Genomic DNA, 17507 nt, shown 5'->3' on the forward strand with positions numbered 1-17507 from the left:
TAGAAAGAACTTTTGTAGCACTACATTCCACTAATATTTAAAGTCTAATTCAAAATGGTGTGTTAGTTATAAATAAAATTAATAAATAAATATTCGTTTAATTGTATATTATTGAAATAATTTAAAAATGCGTTTTGACGGGAAGTTTTTTAAAAGTTTAAGGGCTATATTCATAGAAAAATGTTCGTTTTTAAAGAATTTACTCATAAAACATCATTAAAAATAAATAAATTGAGAGAAAAACCTGCCAAACACAAAACTCGATTAGTCAGAAAGAAAAACTAAGAAGACAAAGAACTGGAATGATGTAAAGTATTTAAATATAGTAGTAGCTGTCTTTTAGATACGCTTAAAAATGCAGAAAGAATATTTAGTTTATAACTAGACAATATTTAGGTCTTTAACCCTTTCATGGACGTCAGACCTGAGCCAGAGCGTGCAAGAGATAATCGTTGTAGTGCCAGACTCTTAACGAGATTAAAAGTATTATGATTGTGTAATCTTTTAATAAACTTTCCTTTCTTGTTAGATTTATAGTGGTGAATATGAAGGGAAATCGGTGTAGGACTGTAATCTATTTTGTAGATCAACGTAAATGAGAAACAATGGAAAAAGTAAAGTTTAGAATAACCTAATATTGAGAACAAATAAAAATTCTAAAGTTGAAAAAAGCTTTTTCGCTACATGAATGAGTGACGAATTCAAACAGGTTTTAAGATGTTTCATGTGGGAAAAAAATTGGAAATAGTTGGAGATCTGTGCAAAGAAAAAAGGTTACTAAATCGTTTATTTACTAGATCTTATGTAAAAGTACAGGCTATATACAGGGAGCGGCAGATAAACGGTCAATTAGAAATATCTCGAGAAGGTAACTGAATCATGAAAATTGGAATAAAGGGGTTTTGAAGAGTGACCTATTTAATGAAAATATTTTCTTCTATTTGCTACCACCGGTTATACCGGATATACCTTTATATACATGGTAAAAAAGTGGAATTTTCATATAAAAACCATTATAACTCAAAAGCGGTTCACAATAGGTATGGGGAAATATTAACAAAAAAATCTTCAGAATAACGTAAATATTTATAAAATTAAAAAATATATAGGGTGTCCCATTAAAAAAAACGAAGTTATAAGCAACTTCCGGTATAACGGTTCAAGGTCGCGGTTTAACTCAGCAGTTCAATATATCAATGTTAGACGTTCGATCTGGCACTTCGCGTTATTAAAAGGACAATAGAAGGGAATTGTTTAATTTCCTTTGGTTTCGTCAAACAGAAGACACCGTTGCCTCTGTTCTTGTAATTCTTACAGTGTTGTCAAGAATTTAAATATTTCTTTAAGTGCATTAAAAACTAAAGTTTTGGGATCGCAAGCACAAGAAAGTATTTAAAATGTTTTTTCAAATTTCTTGCGGAAAAAGCTAATTTTGATCAAAACTAGTAGATCTACCACCGGCATTTCATGTGGTGTTGCGAGGTAGTATAATTATTTAGATTTAAACATTAAAAAATACAATTAATTCATTATATTGTTATTTATAATAATATACCAAAATTTCGATTTTCGATTATTAGAAACCAAGTTAAGGCTGAGATAGAGAACCCACCGTGCTAGATAAAGATGGAGGTAGGACAAGACAAAAATATCTTTTCTTTCCTTCCCTACAAAACGCATTAAAAATAATAAAAACTATTATTATCATCTCTAAATATAGTGAAAAATCAGGCACATTCCTAAATATCACACATGAGTGAATTCAATAACTGTAAAGCAGCAAGATGAGATGTTATATTATTTTTGTTATTTACAGTATGAATTTAGAAGAGAGAGCTTAGAAAAAGTTTAGTTACGGTAGAAAAAAGATGTTTTAAAACAAAATGGTATCTATAATACTGTACGCCAACGAACACTGGAATGGTAAAACCAGTATGTAATACAATTCAAATTACTAAAACTTTAGTAGGTTATTAGGTGTGTTTTGCTAGTAAGTCACTACATCTGGAGTAATCTGTAAGGAAAACAACTAAAAATATGTCTTCGTGGAAGACTTTTCCATTTAGGAAATAAATTAAGAGACTGTCTTAAATCCTTACAGATTTATTATCAAGCATTTTGTACTGTATAGTAGCTTGGTGATTTCCCGAAAAAATATAATAATCAATCCACCAATAAGTATAAATTAATGTCGTTTCTTTATAAGAAACACGCATCACGCGAACTTGGATTTTATAGATGTCCTGTGAGTTGATAATGGCAATGACAGTTGACAATGACAGTTGTGAACGACAAGAGGATGACTATCATAGCATTATAGAGTGCTAGCACTGATAATTAACTACCGAAGCAAGAAATAAGAGATATATGATAACTTTAGTTTATTTTTCATTATGATTTTAATGTTAAAATAACAGTAAAAGTAAAAGTAAAACAATTTGATAACAAATGAAATAAGAAGGAGTATTAATTGATTATTAATTATTTTTTAGGTTAGTGACAGAGCTTTTTTCTCGATTATCTCAGAAACTGATCTAAAACCCATTCTCTCATTGAGGGCTTTCATTTGACATATACATACCTTGACCTTGAATGACGACTACGAATTTACCAAAATTATAGTATAGCTATATAGTGACTCCTAAAAATAACAAAAACGTAGCTCATAATGGTTAAAGGAACTTGTATGTTATGATTCTCTAGCTTTTACGCTTTCTAGTGAAGATGAATAAGCTTCACCGCGTCGTGAGGCCTGCAGATCAACTTTATATTTAATCATGCTGAATTTTGAACATTAAAGATTAAATAAACATAAATAGCTTGATGTCATTAAATTAGAATGATCTACAGCCAATAGAATCAAATTCCTACTTTGCAATAGCACTCTAGATCTACGTATGCGCCTGCACATAGTTAAAAGTTGCATGTAGAACTTAACGGGTAAAAATATAGAAAGAATAAAGTGGGAAGGAATTAATATTAGTCCAAATGCAGAAAAAAAAATTACTGCTTATGCAAAAAAAAACTTCTAATTAAAGAGATATAATAAGATTTTGTTATATAGTAAAATATTAAAACCCAGCTGGAACTAGGGCATATACTTTGAGAGTTTATTAAAGGAAATTACATAAAAAATAGATCTTTAAGTACAACGAAATATTATTAATACTCCATGGTAGTCTAGAAATAGTGAATCTTTAAATCGGTGTTGCCACCACCGAAGTATACCATAAGAGTAAACTACACCAGTATATCTTTTTCGGGGAGAATCAACTATTAGACACCGACAATACTAGCCGCTCGACCAACGCGTACTGAGTATACCAAGAAAAAAACAGCCTTAAAAACGGCACTAGGTAACTTTAAATATGGAATCCTACGAATTAGAATGAAAGAAGTTGTAATATGAACATCGTGGCCTGGGTACTAATAGGAATTAGACAAGAATTCGAAATCTATGCAACGATATGTTCATATCGATTGTGTTATGGTTATAAGGTACTTTGAAGTAATTACTTACAACTTTACAGTACAAAATGCTTTTCATCAAACTAATTAAAGTATCACAACGGGTGCTATGTATTTCTAGGCAAACCGTCACCATATTAATCACAGTCGAGATTTCAGTACGTAAAAACTGGTCTTGTTCAAAGCCACAGTTTTCGCTACGTGAAACTCGACTTTCTAAAGATCACCTATGTTATTAAATGAGGATGTCTGCCTCGATGGTTGTTCTTTGATGAATGGTATGATAAGTGAACTAGGTGGTGGTGTCATTGCGTTTCGAAATTCACCTTGATTCTGGTCTGGACTGGGCGGAATCACGGACGTTTGTGGCACGTCAGGCTCGATGGTTATTTTGGTTTCTTCTGTTTCCTCCATCACGTCTTCGCAGGCTTCTTCGTTTAGGGTTTGGAGGGCGCCACAGATCATCTGATCTTCTAAAGTGACCTGATGGAAAAATTGATCAATACGAATAAAAATATTTTACGTGTGTGTGTTTTCAGATAACCTAATCTAGTACTATACTTCCATACAATAAGGTATTTTCCTATGTATCAGCAACAAAAGGTAAAAAACAGGAACACGCAAGGTAAGTGTATGTCGTACTTGGCAATTTAAAAAGAACTACTATGACTAAATGTACTGAGATTATCTACTGTCACATTAGGTGTTATACTCACATTAATGTTTCTGTAGATTTTGTGGGTTTGGTTCACCAGAATGCACCAACTCAACAAAATTATAAAAAATCGGGGCACTTCTAATAAAGACTCAAAAACTAACAAAAATGCTTCCAAAAACGAGAACAAAAAACAAAATTACAAGACAAGTTGCCCATTATTAGAGAAAATACCGAGAAATTTAAAATATTTCGGCAATTTTCATCCGAAGCTGAAAGTAGTAAAAGCTCAGGAACATAATAGAGCAGGTACACATTACCAACACTATACGTGACATACCCATTCAGATGTGCCAGCGGTTTTCCGCTCTAGACTAACAGCCTGCTACAAAGAAGACGGCCAGCATTTAAATGATATTTTGTTTCAACAATGAATCCGCATTTTTAAAGTATCTAACAAGTGTATTAAAATTGTTTTACAATGATTTGAATGTTTGTTTTATTTCTTTAAAACCATAAAGACATCCTACCCTGTACCATGAAAACCTACAAATACTTCTCAGAACTGATGCGACACATGCTGTTAAGCGAATTGTACCTACCACAATACCACTAACGAGAAACCCGCAACTTTCTTCGCATAAGGTTGTGAGGGTGCAAGTACAAAACTGCTATAACGGCTAACAAAACAGTAGTGATTTCCAAAAAGAACGCGAGAAAAGGGATAATTAAGAATGAAATACGGTTCAAAAAACATGGCCAATGAAATTTATCGATAAAGTTTTATGTGCTCTTCGAAATTAAGGTAGTTAACTAATAGACTGATATTTTGGATTGATATGAGCTGAAGAACAGTCCTTTAACATCAGAAAAAACTTTCTTGAAGAAAAGTCGGTGTAGAAAGTTGTTGAAACTGAAAAATTCGTTAAGTCCAAAGGGAGGCTGAGGTTACTTTAAGAGACTAAAAGTGGCGATTTGAGCATGACATTTGCCCATCTTGAAAATCAGAATTTGGTCTCAAAGTAACAGTGAGTGTGAGCAACTCTCCTCGTCGTAGACTCCTTAGTCCGACGAGGTAAAATTGAACAATAGCACTACGACCAACTGCAATTGGACAAAAAAATCTACGCAGTCTAGGAACAATACTGAACTTGAGCACGTCAGGATTTGGTAAAAAGATCTCGTTACTAAGTTCCTGGGGTAAAAGACAGAGAAGATATATACTCTATAGCATAATAATATAAACCTTACTAAAGAGTTTCAATTGCAGACAAATCATAAATAAACTTTTTTAAAGACAATCAAATTCAAGAACTTTGTTACATTATTACACTAATATCTTTATAAATTATAATATACCTTATTGTATTGGCGTAAATTCTAATTAAACAAAGAATAAAAACAACTTGTAGATACAAACGTACCTGATACTAAAGTGGGCATGCAAAAGACAACAAATAAAAATTTTGTAATACAGTGAGGTGTGAAGTGATTTTTTAATAACTACACAATTACTGTTAACAGGCAGAGTCAACTCAAAAATGAGTTTGAAGATGACTCCTTGGAGAGAGTCGAAAGCTCGACGTAGAAATTATACGTAGTTTAACGTAGAAACTGAGTAAGTTTGATATTACTATTTATAATACTATAACAAAATCGTATCAAAATTTACTTTTATTGATATTTTTAAACATATAGTACATTTATATTGTAAGTTCATGTTCTTCTTCAAGTTTTTTATTTGACTCTGCCTTAAAGTACCGATTTGTCGTATTGTCAGGGTAAATTTACTTTGAAAAATGTTTTATAAGCTAATTTTTATTTCAGATATATTCAAAATGGTGATAAAATTAAGTGAATGTGCAAAAAGAAGCAAAATACTGTAAAATATATGCTACATGACGACGCTGTTAGAATACGTGAAAATTGTGCTAGGTTGCTGATAAAAAAATTTAACAATCTGCCATTTTAAATTTTCAGTTCAAGTAGTGATGAAAAGTGATTTTCAGTTACGAGCAAAAGTAAACGATAATTTGTTATATCTCTAATATGTCTTCAACATAAACTTTTCCCAAATTTTACAGTAGAAATGGATGATGGTATAACCTCAAAAAAAAAACAGTAGGGAACAGCCGAGAAAACAGCCACTTAAACAAATAGGACAACGATGGTATTAGGATAATATGCCTTACATGGACTATATGTTTCACCTTTTGCGTTTTATTATGAACATGGATTTAGCAAAAATGTTAATTAGTGGAAAGAGAAACAGAAATAATAAGTATAAAGTATGACCTCTTTAAATAACCACCCATAAATAAAACTCACATAAAAAATGTCATACAATCTCCCCAATGTACTTGTCTACAACACTTGTCTAAAATTTACCTGTTTTTCTATAATACTTTGTTTCCTCTGTCGTCCATCTTCTGGTAGTTTTTCTTTCTCACTTGTGTTTATAGATTTATTGCTATCTAAAAATAAATATGAGTTAAAAATTATTACAGGCATTTCAAATTAAAAAAAAACGAAAGAAAGTAGATGGTTTGACAATCAAATTTGAATACGTTTTCATCATATTATTAAATTCTCAAAGATTTAAATAAATGATTTTGTAACGCGTTCTGTCTTTCGGTTCTTTACTATTAACTTTATATAATATATATCAGACATATTCGGAATAAGATTTGACAAAATGAAAGGGTTTGCTTTGTACAACGCATTAGAAAAACACTTGACCCTGAGACTGTGTATCGCTGTGGGGGAATTTGTGAACAGGACCCTTTTGGACACGTTTAGACAGCATAGAGAAATGTTGTGAGCGAGCGGCATTGGCATTTTGCCGCCGGGGGTCCGGGGACTGGAAGAAGGGACCTTCAGGCAGAAGGGTGGAAGAGAAGGTCGCTACCTGAGGGAAACCTGCAGTAAGATAATACCGGCGAATTATGAGTATGTCATAAAATAAAAGAGTGATATTTAGTTCTGGGTTAAAATGAATGAAATTCAAATTGGCGCAGTCGGTAAGAAAATGACAAAAATTATCTCAAAGTAAATATAATTTCTAGATATTATTGATCATTTTTCTAGCTGCTAGAAAGAATTCTAAACTTTGGGCAGATGCACGTAATAAGACCGTAGAATACTATTAATATTAATTAAATTTGTTACTTACTTTTTCTTTCAATTTTTGGTATTATTCTAAATGGTTTTATTTCCTCTTGATGCAATACACTGGCAATTTCTTGTTCTCTTAAGATAACCAGCATGACTTTAAACATTTCCCAGTCGCCAAAATTCATCTTTAGTAACTACAACGTAACAAAATTATTAACAAAACTCGTGTAACGTCATAGTGCCTTCAAAAATAGGATAAGTACTAATTCTGGTTGGAAAATAAATTAAAATTGAGAACTGGAACTGTCCGAGTTGCAGATGACGGTGACAGAAATCTGGTAAGATAAGGCAAAAATACGTAATTTCACGTACCCCACTATAAAGAGATTTATTAATATGTGAATAGACCAGATATCAAAGTATATATAAACAAAATAAATGACTTAAAACATTTTCTAGAAAAATAATATTAAAAAGTTGTACTTTTCCTATTATTAAAAAACATTTAAATTACTCTAAAAAAAAACTTCTTAATATCTCCAATTTATTGTGAATCTATAAAAGTGAAATGGGAATGATAACTTTACCTTTTTAAGTTCCTCTATATCACAATGTAACAACACCCTTCCGTTTATGTTGTTATCCCTAATAGTCTTGGTATAATCCCCTAAAGCACTGGTATTCAGATCACTCATGTTGGATAACAGCTTTGTGACGCCATCTACGTTAAGTGTTGAAAGTTTTAAGTCCAAAATTTCGGGCTGCAGAAAACAATTAATATGATAAAAGTTTATATATAGTGGATTCGGTGAATCTTTGCACAAATGTCAACATAAGAATAGGTGAATGTACGAATTAAGTAATCCTGATTCCACCAGTCCATGTTGTCGCATTGTTCAGGAGGGTTCTATTTATCCTTTCTGACAGACTATTCTGTTGCGTAGAATAAAGATGGAAATATTCTGATTGTATTCTTGTTTCTAAACAAAATTTCTCCAAGAAATGAAAATCCAAAGTGAAGGAAATGGATTAAAACTGCAAATAATACGAAAATTATTTGTAAACACAGCATAAATACGCTGTCACTTGTCAGTTATAAAACTCCACATTACCTTGGGAAAATAAATCAGCGACTTTCGTCATATTGATATTTTTGTTTTATGTATTTTGTTGTATACGAACGAATAGCTTAATCTTATGGTTTGACGTCCTATTAATAAAAAAAGAGAAGTGATTTAAAAAAAATGCATGAACATGTCACATTTGTGCAAAGATTCAACCTACACACTAGATAAAAGTTAATAATGTAGTAAATACAATTGTAAAAAGGTTATTAAATGAATTGTTAGCTAATACCAATAGCCTGTACCCACAGTAACCCCTCATACCTTAAATAGGTATGAGGGGTTGCCGTGGGCGGAATATTAAAATAAATGTTTATAACGAAAAACAGTATTTTTTAAAATACCATCCATAGAGACTTTTGGATATGTTAAATTGATTTTCGATAATCGTATTACTCCATACGAGATCACACCAAACTATGCGTTTTGAATGCATCAACAGCGTCTTCAGGCTTCGAGAAATGAGAAAACCGGTGACAATTTTGGTGCCCTCTTAGAAATTTTCAAAAAGCCACTGGTTTCAGAACACTTATGGGGGTGGTGGCGAGATGGAGTGTCTTGTCTTGAACGATCTATCACACTCAATTCTCTGAATGCTTTTCGCAAACAACTGGTGATGTATCCTCAGAAATAACAGTCCTACGTTGTTCTGATACTACGGTGGCGATACGTGGGATACTTCTGAAAAATAAAACGACCATCTGCTTCGAGCTACTTCAGTCGGAAACAATTTTTTATTGGAATTGGCTGGTATTTAAAGCCACAATTCCCCATAACCATAATTCGTTTTTGATTGTATATAAAAAAAACTTTTTGTCCTCTTTTTTATTTCCTCCATTTTTTACATTGCCGCTCACTCTAAACCCTTTTCAACAATTTCTCGTACACTCCTATACGTTAAGCTGTTGCTATATAGCTAAGGTTCCTTCCACAATTCATCCTCTGGCCTCCAATACTTCATTAGTTACTACTTCAGCCATCTCATTTAAAACGATGGCTCATACATTGCGATCCTATACATCGTTGCATCGCAAAGCATCAAAAATTACCAAAATGGACCTGAGCATTTGATGTTTTTCCATAAGAAATAACATGGGACGCCACCACAAAATAGCCAGAACCAACATGGCCTAATAGGGCTAATGTCAGATTGGACGTTTCTATACCAATATTGCTAGATTTCAAAATTTATGGAAAAAGCTTAATTAATTATCTATGATGATATCTGTGTATTGGAATAATCTCTATATAACGTACCTCAGCGACAGTTAAAGGTGCCAACGGGATAGGCGTTCTATAAACCATAGGATCGTTCCAAGGTTGTTGCCAGCTGGACATCGAAGGAGTCATCTGCTGCATCGGATGGCCCATGATTGTTTGAGGGGTGCCGTGATGGGTCATTGGCGTCATTTGAGTTTTCGGCGACGGTCTCATTCGTCGCGAGAGATTCGTTCGTGGAGATACCCATTCGGAGTTGTTCCAGCTGCTCATGCTGTGTGTTCCTGTCATGGAGTTCTTGATGGGAGCCATGACGAGTCCGTCGTCTTCTAAACTTTGAGTTTCTTCTAAAAATAGTAAAAAAAAAGGTAATGGTAATCTAAAGGTAATCTAAAAATACAAATGGTCAGTGATATAATATATTAACGTTTTATTTTAGGAAACAAAATTTTCCCATCAGTATATTTTTCCCTAAATTTTAAATTTTCATTTAAGCTTTATATATTCAAAGCATTTAAAGATTTTATTTAAAATTCAACAGAAATATCAACTTACCTTTGATCACCTTCTTTAAATAAGGATCCAAGTTGATAGTGAACGGCAGGAATATTTTGAGATCACTGACAAGAAGACTGGACCTGTGGTAACTTAGAAATATGTCGAATTTTCTCTCATCTCTATCTAATTCTAGAAGTGGCTCAGTATCTTTGACAATTGGAATATGTGGGCGTATTCTGAAATACAAGTTAAGTTGTAAAGCATTAAAAAACAGAAAAAGAAGCTTCCAAATAAACTTTTTATCACAAAATAGTGTTATTAATTGTTTCTCGTACAGTTTTTTTTTTGTAAACAAACATGTTAGGTTAAGTTACTAATAAAAATAACAATAAAGTGCATTTGAACACATAATTAAGATAAAAAAATACCAAAGAAGTTTAGTTATTGAAAAAAAAAGAAATACGAAAATAAAGAAAAAAAGTGCATCAATTAGCAAATCAATTATAATGTACAGTGGAACTTGGATATTGAGGCCTCGGTAGTTACGTCCCCTCTGTTGTAACGTCAATTTTTAATAGGTCCGACCAAAAACTATTCGATAACATTATTAAAAACCCGGTTTAACGGCTAAAAATAAAGTAGGTCTCATCTATAGCGTCATAAAATTTTACAGAATGTGGTTTTTTTTATTTTATGAAGAATAAAGTGCAATGCTTTTCCTGCTTTGCAGCATTGTTCCTTGTAAGAATGTGAGAAAGTCCGATTATTCCTTCTGTGTACCTTGACCTTGACAGTTCTACGATTTCTCATTTATCAGTGCCATCCTAACAGTCAAATTTTCTGTTTCAGAACAGTCAGTTTAATAAATTTTCGCTACAGTGAAATTGTGTTTGGCTCGTTTTGTTTTTAGATTTTAATTTAGTAATTAACTTTTTATTTTTCAATATGGCAAGTTGTAGTACTAAAAGGAAGGCTTTGTCTATTAAAGATAGAGTGCGCGTTATAAGAGGTCGAAAAATTACTGATGTCTATCGGCAATTTGGAATTGTTAATTCGACTGTCTGCTCAATCCTAAAAAACAAGGACAAATTTTTAAAAGCCTTTGATGAGGAGGGAGTAAATGTTAAAAAAGAGTAGGAAGTGGTGATGTGGATTCAGTTCTACTCAAATGGTTCAAGTAGTGTCGCAGTTCTAATATTCCTCTGTCCGGTCCACTTTTAAAGGAGAAAGCTACAGAGTTCGGAAAACTGTTTGGTGAAGATTTCACATGCTCTAACGGCTGGCTATATTGGTTTAAAGCCCAGCACTCAATTTCCTTCGCGAAAATTGTTGGAGAGGCAAAATGTGTGGACGTGAACGTGACAGGTGATTAATTATAAAACACATGGCCACAACTAAGGCAACCATACAAGGATGAAATATCTTCAATGGCGATGAAACTGGTGTCTTTTACAAATTAACGCCAGACAAAACTTTCAAAAAAAAACTCTCTTCAAAAAAAAAAAAGAGCTTTTAAAAAGGATGATTTTTTGTATGGACAATGGGGATCCCGTGAACATTACCATCCTTGATGCAGTTCTGTTTTTAGACAATTCTTGGAGTACGGTTACATCAGTGACAATTTGTAAGTGCTTTCGTCAAGCTAAATTGAATGTAGTTTCTCCCAATCTTTAGGATGCTGACGAGGATGGCGAAATGCCTTTGTCAGAGTGGATACAAAAATTTAATGTACGCAAGAGAGAGTTTGGAACTGATCTTGACTCCTACATTTCAGTAGACAATCAGGTGGAAACATTTCAAGTGTTAAGTGATAAAGAAATTGTGGAACAAGTGCAAAATGTGGAAATTGATGTTGATAAAGATAATGAAGAAGAAGAAAAAGACGGCGTTGATTGTTCTACAATCCAAGAAGCAATAAGAGCTGCTGAGACCATATTCAGGTTTTACTAGTTCAGAGAGGCATCCACAACTACCAAAGAAGCAGCTCAGATTATTAAGGACAATACAGACAAACTTTATTTTTCTGAAAGGGTTGTGCAAAAGAAAATAACTCACTTTTTTCAGCATTAGAGAACTTTTTCATAAAAAAGTTTCATATACATGATATGTTTTATTTCTTAATTTTTTTATCCTAAGTGTAGCTGTAATAAAAATTATGCTGTAATAAAATTTTGCCTTGGTAAAATTTCGTCATTTGTTTACTGGACCCTTCAATGACGCTATAACCAAGTTCCACTGTATATAATATTTTAAAAATTGTCCAAACTTTTATTTCTTTATAAACATGTTATTTCTGTATTAAATAAAAAATATTTATTTAATAGATATTAAACATGGCGGCTGATGAAAAGGTCTACGGTTAAAATAGAGCCATAGACATATAATACAAGATAAATTGACTGCTGCAATACAATGGAGTACCCCCAGTGCGTCAGAGGAAACTGACACAAAGCAGTCTCTGCATCTCTGTCTAATGGGCCGGATTTATCGACCACGTGACCTTCTCATTGGTCATTTAGGTCACGTGGTCTGACAAATTAGAAAGAGATGCAGTGACTGCTTTGTGTCAGTTTCCTCTGACGCACTGGGGGAACGGGCTGGCATTGCAACGATCAGTTTATCTTGTATTATATGTCTATGAGTAGAGCACGTTTTAAGGTTATGTTTCGGGATGCTCAGTAATACTTTTAAAGTACCTTTATATGCATCTTCTTATTAATACATAAATAAAAATTCCAGTGTATGTTAATTTGATTATTGTTTCATTCTAAATAAATAATCTTGAAAAATATGTAAATTTTCTTACTTATCGTAAATTGACTTCAAGGATGTATTATCGTCTAAAGAATCTTCGTACATATCAAAATGGTGAATGATCCAGGACGTCCTGAATGGCCATTGCTCTGTAATATTGATCCACGAAGCTAATCGATACCAGTTAAAATCTATTTGGAATGATTTAAGTAATCGGCCTAAAAAATAATACTTTGTTACTAAATACACAACTTACGAATTATTTTCAGTCACTCCTTACTAAAAAGAAGAAAACAACTGTTACCTGAAACATACACAACATTCATCAGTCTTCTCATCGAACGTGGGTTCACATCGCTGAAATAGTCATCAGTAAGTAACATCTTAGTAAGATCCTGAGCGCCACCTATCCGGTTCAGATTGGAACCGATCGAACTTGCTACAGATTCGGACATTTTTAGTTTTCTCGACCCTTTTCTTCCGGGGAACTTTCCTAGATTTTCGGTGCTGGACATCAAAGCCTTTTCGTTGGATAATCGCCTGCTCGATGCCTAAAACGTGAAAAACTGTTAGTAATATAAGAAGTACAAGGTTAATTTGATTAAAATAAAAAATGGAAGGTGTGAAAATAACTACGACGTCATTGTGACCATTGAGTTCCGTAACTGATCTAAAAAATGTCAAAAAATTGAACAAAGAGTGTCAGAAACTTTGCAAAAAGTTTACGGGGATGATTGTCTATTTCGTGTAATTTTTTTTTGAGTCGTACAAACATTTTAAGTAGGGGATTGAAGATGAAGCGCGCTCCGGACGGCTAGTGACTTCAAAAAGTAACTTATCCGACACTAAAATGTCTATTGGGCTGTGTAATCAAATATACTGAGATTGTAGGAATGTATTAATAAGCAATAATATTTTTGATACTAATACATACCGATCGAGCGAGAAAACTGTTGAGATTCTCATCATTTTCGGTCCAATTTCCGACTTGTTTCCTATGCGCAAGCGCAGTCTGCTGGGCGACTTTCACTTTTCTCAAACCGGAATTTTGTAGATAGAAGGGTAGATGTACCATATTGCTTAGATAATTGTGCCCTCCGATATTATTCTCACTAAATAGTCTTCTAGTATTGACTTCTACAGCCTAAATTAAAGAGATAAAGATTAGTGCATGATCATAAATAATAAAAATTAATAAATGCGTAAACTAATTTTCGAAACCAAAATTAAAATGTTAATATATTCAATTTTTGTTTAGAAATGATACATTTATAGTAAAAGGTTGATAAAACAAGGTTAATTTTGTAGTAACATTATTGCACCGGACTACACACTTTTATACAAAAAGATTTTGCTATATTTGACCCGACAACGCCTGGGAACTTTCCTAAATTCATGAATTTTGATACAGTTGGTACTGTTAAAAGATGCTGGGGCAGGTGAGAGGTGAAAGTTCTCTTACAAGAACGTTGTAGGAGGTTTTATCACCGGCAATAGCACATTTTTTTTTTTCGGATAAACTTACCAAAACTTGCTTAACAATTTGAGGAAAACAAACTAACTAATAAAAAACAATTGTCAATTATTTACTAAATAATGTTTACTGTATTTATTAATATTTACTAAAAACAGCTACCAATGTTCTATGTCGTATGCTTCTCATTAAGTAAGTATCAAACTATAATTATTTCATAGTAACTCTAGCTCTTAATAAATTAATTACCTAACATGAATAACTGAATTATGATAAGAGATTATCCAGCTTTAAACACCATTCTCACAAAATTACATGTAAATCACGAGAAACAAATAAAATTTAAAACATTGTTTACATTTTTTTGCCCCCTTATTTGTTTCACCTAGCAAACAAGACGCGTACTAACTTAAGATAGGCTTCACTTGTTTCCATGAGTGTTATACCTAGTTTATTATTACTACATCTATGGAAAAACCATATCAAAAATCATGAATAAATGAGAACTCCCAGAAGTAGAGCATTATCAGCAAATTTCCTCACGCACTCTATAATATTATAAGCAATAATATTTTTTGGATTATCTAATATAATTATCACTTACGACACTGAATATACTAACATTAAACGATTTGGACAAAAACAGTAAAGTTTTGAGAATAAGACAGATATATAGACACAACAGCGAATCGAATAAAATAAAATTGTGAAAGTAACTTCACAAGACAAATATTTTTTTATACCTAGGGCAAAAAGTTCACGTTAAATCTTATTTAAAAAATAAAGTTCTGAGATTTAAATTTCTGAGTATATAAATTGCCTTTATATTTGAAATATTAGCTTAAATCATTGTTAAGTTTGCTTCTGTACATTACTAACCTCACTTTTTGTAGTTTGACAGGTGAAGTTTTAAACCAAGAACTTTTGTAAAATATTCTTTTTCCATTAAAATTAAAATTTGCCTCTTTAGCAATAAAAGCAGGTAATATTATAAATAGTTTCAGGTTTTCAAAGATATCTAGGAGATCAAGAGAGAAAAAATAAAATTCGTTAATGATGTAGCTTGATATTTTGTTTTGTCCTGTGAAGTCCATGTGACAACATAAAACAACACTTAAACTAACCTTCTCCCAAGCAACCTGCGAGACAAAGTAAAAGTAATGTTTATTTTTAAATAAAAAAGCAGTACGCAAAAATGGTTATTAAAAAGCATTATGTATGCGAGTAACCATGGATTACAGACATAGTCAAATCAAAACCTTAAAATTACATCCAAAATCGGGCACAATCCTATCCTAACTTATTACAAATACGAGATTATACAGTGGGTGGCCAAATTATTAGGAATACTACACATGATTTCCGAATTTTCTAGTTTAAATAGATATTTTAAGCAAAAAATAGGTAGTCATCCTTTTTTAGGTTTGGTATTACTTTTGGTATAATAGTACTATTACTTTTTTTTTAAGTTACAACACTGTCACGCTGTATAACGAAGTGCCACAGGTTCGAAGGGTAAAATAATCAACAACTGAATTGTGTTTAACTTGCAATTTATTTTTGTTCACTAAATCAATTCTTCTTCAAAATCTTCTCTGTAATTTGTAAATCAAAATTGAGATACAGCAATTGTTTTATAAAGTGACAGGCTTCAGAATAATATTAACTTAGATAAAACATATAATTTAACAGGAATGTCCAAGGACATTGTAAAAATTTGTTTTTATTTGACTGTGTCTTGTAAATTATTAATTGCTCATGTTATTCGTAAGTCGACTAAAAGCAATCATATTTAAACGAAATAGTGTAAATAAAATGGCGTATATGTAAGTAAAAGTATAACACAATAACACAAGACATAGATTGACAAGTTGACATAGATTGGAAATTTTTTCAATTTTAAATAATTTCTCCTGCTATGGTCCAGCCCTTATTCTACAGATTAGACTATCGTGATAACACATTTGTCTAAGGCGCATAAGACGAGCCGGTTTCGCCAAGCTACCATTTGTTTGCCTAGCATTAGCTGTGAACGCCGACAGCAACATCGAAGCCTTCACGGTTACCGTTATAATGCAGTTCAAGTACTTGCGATCTTGCAGAAAACTGCTAGTTTTCTCAACGGGATCTGGTGTCACCTGGCGTGACCTAGGTAACACCTTGTAGTCCTTGCAGATGCAGTCCGCAATCGATAGTGAGTATGTTAAATCAGTGAAAATCAACGATTAAGTGGAAGGAATAGCAGAGATCCCTTTGTTAGAATTTATCTAAGACTCTCGACAAATAAGCATTAACTTTACGATCGTGATAATTCCTTTTCCATTTCAGAAGAGTTTTGTTCGCGTGTTTGCGGAATATAAGCTGTAAAAAGTAATGAAAGTGCTTAAATAACCTGAAAGATTATCAAGGTTACGCACACCACATAGAAGACTTAAAATGCCAAAGGAAGACGTTCCTAGTCTAATAAAATTTGAAGTTAGACTAAATTTCTCTAGTAAACAGGTAAAACGGAGACCGAAGCTAAAATTGGAATTGGATTAATATACGGGTCCATAAACGGATTCAGTCGAACACTTAGGCGAATGTCAAAGACATTGAATTTTAATTCCACAATAGTATGCTGAAAAACATAAGAAAGCCAATAGGAATGTGAAGAAAAAGAATTACGACTAAAAAGCTTATCTTCTAAAGCTCTGGAGATATTAGAAAATGCCAAAAGTTCTTATCTCGATGGAGGAAAAACCCAAATCTGTACCTCCACTCTTTTATCCTGTTCTTTGTGGGTAAAAAAGTTACACAAAGTACGCGCAGAGCTATGGACCCATAAACGATCATATTATAAAAACATCACTTAATTCCAGGCGCTGCAAACTACATTGTTTAAGTACAAATGCCAACTATAAGTCACTTAGATGACGAACATACCATATAAAGATATCTTAATAATAATAGGAGGCTTTAACGCTAAGATAGGAAACACCGAATTTGATGACCAGACACGTATGTAGAACACGTAAAAATAAATGAAATAAATCAACTGCTTGAACGACTCAATTTTATATAGACAATCAAATGAATGATGTTTTAGTTTACGATATTCGGTAAATTTAAGTGTAGTTTGTCGTGGTATTACTGTTGAATCATACTACTACAATCTTGTTTCACGGAGTAATAACAGCTAAAGTTCCATATTTCACGATTA

At 32.6% G+C, this 17507-nt stretch overlaps 1 protein-coding gene across 12 annotated transcripts in view; it reads right to left on the reverse strand.

Moving 5' to 3' along the window:
* The window catches only part of Arms (Ankyrin repeat-rich membrane spanning), a 168671-nt gene that overhangs the window by 17401 nt on the left and 133763 nt on the right, over window positions 1-17507 (reverse strand). For 9 of the 12 annotated variants that reach the window (XM_072530599.1, XM_072530600.1, XM_072530603.1 and 6 more), the window contains 9 exons: window positions 13766-13975; window positions 13136-13382; window positions 12884-13049; window positions 10135-10313; window positions 9619-9926; window positions 7825-7998; window positions 7296-7431; window positions 6512-6597; window positions 3696-3951 (listed from right to left, as the gene is read on the reverse strand). In XM_072530599.1, coding sequence (XP_072386700.1) covers window positions 3696-3951; window positions 6512-6597; window positions 7296-7431; window positions 7825-7998; window positions 9619-9926; window positions 10135-10313; window positions 12884-13049; window positions 13136-13382; window positions 13766-13975 — 1762 coding nt within the window. The remainder of the gene's footprint in view (window positions 1-3695; window positions 3952-6511; window positions 6598-7295; window positions 7432-7824; window positions 7999-9618; window positions 9927-10134; window positions 10314-12883; window positions 13050-13135; window positions 13383-13765; window positions 13976-17507) is intronic. The other 3 variants (XM_072530604.1, XM_072530596.1, XM_072530605.1) reach the window with 1 other exon arrangement.

This window comes from Diabrotica undecimpunctata, chromosome 4, assembly GCF_040954645.1.
Source record: "Diabrotica undecimpunctata isolate CICGRU chromosome 4, icDiaUnde3, whole genome shotgun sequence".
NCBI classification, from domain to species: Eukaryota; Metazoa; Arthropoda; class Insecta; order Coleoptera; family Chrysomelidae; genus Diabrotica; species Diabrotica undecimpunctata.